Below are 4,568 nucleotides of genomic sequence, written 5' to 3'. Positions count from 1 at the left end.
CGTTTTAAAATAATTGAACTTTAAAAAGTATTCTGAAATTTAAGATCAAATGATCTCAACTATTCTGAAATTTAAGAAAAAATCTCATCCAAATCTTTTTTTTTTTAAATCCTATCCATATAAATGAGATTTAGTCCAAATCTCTTCAAACTCCAATATTTTTTTAAATCCACCCAAATTTTTAAAATCCACAGTTCAATACACCCCCCTTAGTGTTCACAGACAAATTTCCTATCACCATGCCCATTAATATGAAGTTCATATGTGTAATGAAGACATTAATTACATTTCTCTTTCTGTTATTGCACTTGTATTTTGTTTTAGAAAGTTTTGGTTTCTCAATTGATTTGGGTTGAAATTCCCAAACTACGGTTTGAAGAGATAATTGGGGAGTATCTTACACTTCTAGTTCATAAAGTGTAACGGGTCACGTCATTCTATATTTGGACAGATAGTATTCTATCCATGCTATATAGTATCCATGTTATATAGTTTGGAAATATGAATCTAGTACACTCCGTTTGTCTAACGTTATTCAACACTTAGAAAATTTCTCTATTCCCCTCCCACAACATTTTTTTTTCTTTGATTTTCATTCCACGCGCTTCGTTGTTAAGGTGATTGTAACTGTGGGTCACAAATGAAACACGTTCTTCCTTTATGTGAAGGAAACCAAGACAAAAAGACAGTTACTAAATTATGTCAAAATCATGTCCATTCCCTCTATTACACTCCAAATTATGGCTATTACGCCAATTCACCCTAAACTTTATGGGTTCCTAAAACAATAAGTTCACTTGTTTGAATACATAGCTGGAAAGTGTCAGATTATCAAGTGTCATAAGATAGAGGAGAATAGCTTATGTTATAAACCGACGAACACGAAAGATATAATTTAAGTTATATGAAAAATGATGCTTCTATCCAGAATTGTGTTCAAGGTTTTATACATGAAATAATTTCACACTCGCATATCTTTCTGTACCTACCATCTCTCAGCAGTTAGTTCACCTCATTTTTGAAACACCAAAGCATCACAAATGAAAAAAAAAAAAACAAAGAAAAGAACTTCCAAGAGGGTGTGAAGTGAGAGCCATATCAAAAAGTTAAAAATAAAATAAACTGCTTTGGAGTTTGGTGGAGGATGGTGGTGGCTTTGATCAACGAACTCATATCTCTGGGTGAAAATTAACAACCATAAGATCCTTAAGACGGCTCCATATTACTCACAATACTGTTTTTGTTAGTAGATTGACCAAATAAATTGCAAGTTGTGGAATTGCTGTTGGCTAGTCGCTCTCACTACTATGTCTATCTGCAAGATAACAACAATGACTATTAGCTTCCGCAACACACGCATCCTTAGTGGAGTCAGGAGGAGATATAAGTAGGTTACCTCCTGATGATCGTTTCCCTTCCATTGCGTCTTTCTTCTCTTGGCAACTTGCGCATAGGAATGGACCATCCCATGGACGTAGCTTTTGGCAATTAGCTGATCCAGCATGGATCGAGACACCTTCTCCAGGTTTCACTTCTACTTGACACACAGCACACATGAACAGCTTAAACATATTGCAAAGTGGGTACTTCGTGTCTAATCTGCAATAAACAACAAGAACGATCAAGTTTAACATATCAATTTAAAAAATCTTGTCCTAAATAAGAACCCAACTATGTTCGGATAATCAAACCTCTCTGAAAGCATAGCAGAGCCCTCTTCAAAGAGTTCTTCAACTACATCAGGTTCTGCATACTCTTTCTCAATATTAGAAGAGGAGTCTGAAGATTTTCTTTTGAACATTGACTTTAACATTCCTTTTCCTTGCTTTTTTGGAGGCGGCAGGGAAGCAGCCGGCTTTTCTGATGGTAATATATCAACCACAATACATGTTGTATCATCGCGAATACCCTTTTTCCCCACAGCTGCCTGTGTGAAGTAATGAAAACACATCAAGGTACTGCATGGAAAAGAATATAAGCAGTTCAGATATTATACTTTAACAATATGTTCCGCGGAAGCTTCAGGTGGCAAACCCCGGCAACAATCAAGAGCCTCTTCTGCACTAATTGCATCCCACACACCATCACTTGAGATGATAAGTCGACCACCAGCTGAAGATAACTACACCAACAACCAAAAATTAGATTCATTTTTCAGAATAAACTCTATACTTGAGAAAGTTTCAGCTAGCCCCATAACCATAACAGGAGAGAGTTAAAGAGTTTTGAACCTTGACTTGCTTCACATAAGGAACTGGAACAATGTATTCGCCAACATCCAGATCTCCAATGGATCTCGAGAGACAGAGACCACCAGGCCAACATCTCAGAGGACCAATCTAAAAAAATCAGATTTTAGTTATTAGATTTTAACAGCACAAAGAAGTTTCATATGTTTTATATTCTACAAAGCTACCATTAGTTGACAATGTATTGTCTAAAAGAAGTACCTCAGTTCCACCACCAGTATTTAGTCGACCAACTTCACCACCACTAGCAGTGACGCGATCGCGCCTGTTAAAAAACCCAAAGATATTATGACTCTGTTACAAACAATAAGGTCATTATTATTAGCTGGGAGTCAACAAAAGGAACAAAGCTGACTTACTCTTCTTCGTTTATTTCAAGCCGATGATCAGCAGATAAGTAATAGACACCACCCTCAGCAGGCTCAAGTATGCAACGAGAGTCACCTACAGATGCAACACTCACAACCCATCCTTCTACGATGACAAACGTTACAGTCGTTCCAGACGTTCTTGCTAAAGAAAACAAAAAAAGCTCAAAACATTTCCTTCACTAAAATCATAAATTTTAGTCAATGATGAAAAGAGTTAAATACCTCTTTCCTGGAAATCTTTATCAGTTTTAACAAATCCAGCAACCAAAGCCCTAGGAAGTGCCGCAACCCACTCATCTCTGTTGAGATCAGAGGGTATTGCAGCTAATACATTGTTCAGAAGGTTCTCCTTAGTGTAGATAGCTGCTGCAGAACCATTGTGTCCATCAAAAAGCTGCAATATTCAACCAGAGAGATATCAAATACCAAAGGATTAATGGACTAAGATGTTCATGTCAATCCAATCATCATAATAAATTCTCAGGACCAACCAATATATGGTCTAGAATGTAGCAAGAAACAAAAAAACAAAGAGGGAACAAATACCCCGAAGACGGAGAAGGTGGTAACGCCATCTCCAGTAACCCTTTGGCACTCAGTTTTAACGAAAGTGAAATCCTCTCCTTTCTTGCTCTGATTAAACTGGCCGTGTACAAGTTCAGGGTTGTCTATCTTCTCATTTGCAGATTCACGCTTGAGCAAAACCGAAAGTGGAACTGTATGATGCTCTCCTCTAGTTGACATTGTCTCTCCCAAAGCTTAAATAAATTTAAAAAAAAACACTAAAACCTTCCTCTAGCTGCCTCTAGTTCTCTACCACCTGCTACAAAATTAAAAAAAGAAAAAATTAATCATAATCTCTTAATTATAGATTTATGAACGATCTAATATACATTGATTATCAAGGAGGTTACAGGTTAGTGTACTCTCCAAAAGTGATTTAAATTACTTTTTTTTTTTTAAATATATATTTATATAAACATGTCTAGCACATGCTCAACATTTCGATCCACCATTGCTAGATCGAAACAAAACGATCTAAGCAATCAAATTAGATCTTTAAATTAAATTAATAATAAAATTTTGTGAATCGTAATGCGTTCTCGAAACTAGCCTTGAACGGATGAAAATTTAAAAGCGGAAAACAAATGATCTGAGGCAGACTGTGCATAACGAAATCGATACGATCGCATCGTGTGGAGAGATTACAAGACCATGAGGGGGGAAGAGAAATAGAGGAAGCGTTACGATTTTGATTGAGCGGAGATGAGATGATAATCAGCGGCTAAGATCACGCGGAGAGAGACGGCGATGAAGCTTCTTCTTCCTCCGATCGACAATCACGGATCACGGCGCTCTGCAGAAATGCCATGGACACAGCCGTAAGAGGAGAGAGAAAGGAGAGAGAGAGAGAGAGATTACAGAAAACGCGCAAACGAAGGTGTCTCTTTCTTTTCTGTCTATTTAATTTGTTTTATTGTTTTTTTTTAAATATTATATATATCTTAAATTAATTGAAAACCATCGCCGTTCTCTCAGCAATGAGCTGCACCGTTATGTTTTTATTCGGCGCAAATTAGAAACGAAAAACGCTGTCGTTTTCGATTCCCACGTGGTCGACCTGGCTTAACCCCCAAATCTCGCGCAAAAATTCAACACCTTACATAGACATTTTATACCATATGGTACTTACTTAGAAAACATCAATCACGCCTGGATCTTCATCAATTCTACTCTATTTTGTTTTATAGTTTTCAAACACAATTATTGGTGTTAAATTTTTTTAGTTTTATTAGGAAAAGTGTAGATATAAAGAAAATAGGGGTGGCCATTTTGGTTTAATTATAGGTTTGATTTGAACCCGGTTTCATTTGTATTCGGTTTGGTTTATTTTTATCCCGGTCTGATGTATGTTTAGTTTGGTTTGGTTTGTGTTTGGTTCAGTTTG

General features: G+C 36.6%; 1 protein-coding gene across 2 annotated transcripts; it reads right to left on the bottom strand.

The window, feature by feature from the left end:
• Window positions 1-887: 887 nt before the first annotated feature.
• LOC108837034 (probable protein phosphatase 2C 12) lies at window positions 888-4,071 on the bottom strand. Of its 2 annotated transcripts, none has more exons than XM_057002274.1 (10): window positions 3,869-4,071; window positions 3,167-3,443; window positions 2,843-3,014; window positions 2,609-2,762; window positions 2,451-2,514; window positions 2,232-2,339; window positions 1,997-2,122; window positions 1,692-1,927; window positions 1,397-1,599; window positions 888-1,315 (listed from the first exon to the last, which is right to left on the bottom strand). In XM_057002274.1, exons 2-10 carry the CDS (start codon window positions 3,362-3,364, stop codon window positions 1,290-1,292), a joined length of 1,287 nt encoding a protein of 428 aa, XP_056858254.1. In that variant the 5' UTR covers window positions 3,365-3,443; window positions 3,869-4,071; the 3' UTR covers window positions 888-1,289. The 2 variants fall into 2 exon arrangements, with proteins under 2 accessions (XP_056858254.1, XP_056858255.1); XM_057002275.1 differs by having other exon boundaries at window positions 3,167-3,440.
• Window positions 4,072-4,568: the final 497 nt, after the last annotated feature.

This window comes from Raphanus sativus, unplaced genomic scaffold (assembly GCF_000801105.2).
Source record: "Raphanus sativus cultivar WK10039 unplaced genomic scaffold, ASM80110v3 Scaffold4824, whole genome shotgun sequence".
In the NCBI taxonomy this organism is placed as follows: Eukaryota; Viridiplantae; Streptophyta; class Magnoliopsida; order Brassicales; family Brassicaceae; genus Raphanus; species Raphanus sativus.
This window is presented reverse-complemented; position numbering and strand designations above follow the sequence as displayed.

Excerpts from the sequence above, each read along its gene's own strand:
- LOC108837034 (XM_057002274.1), bottom strand. The coding sequence starts at position 3,364 with ATGTCAACTAGAGGAGAGCATCATACAGTTCCACTTTCGGTTTTGCTC. Across the intron at positions 3,015-3,166 it reads CCACCTTCTCCGTCTTCGGG|CTTTTTGATGGACACAATGG; the intron begins GTATTTGTTCCC and ends TGAATATTGCAG. Across the intron at positions 2,340-2,450 it reads ATACTGGTGGTGGAACTGAG|ATTGGTCCTCTGAGATGTTG; the intron begins GTACTTCTTTTA and ends TGATTTTTTTAG.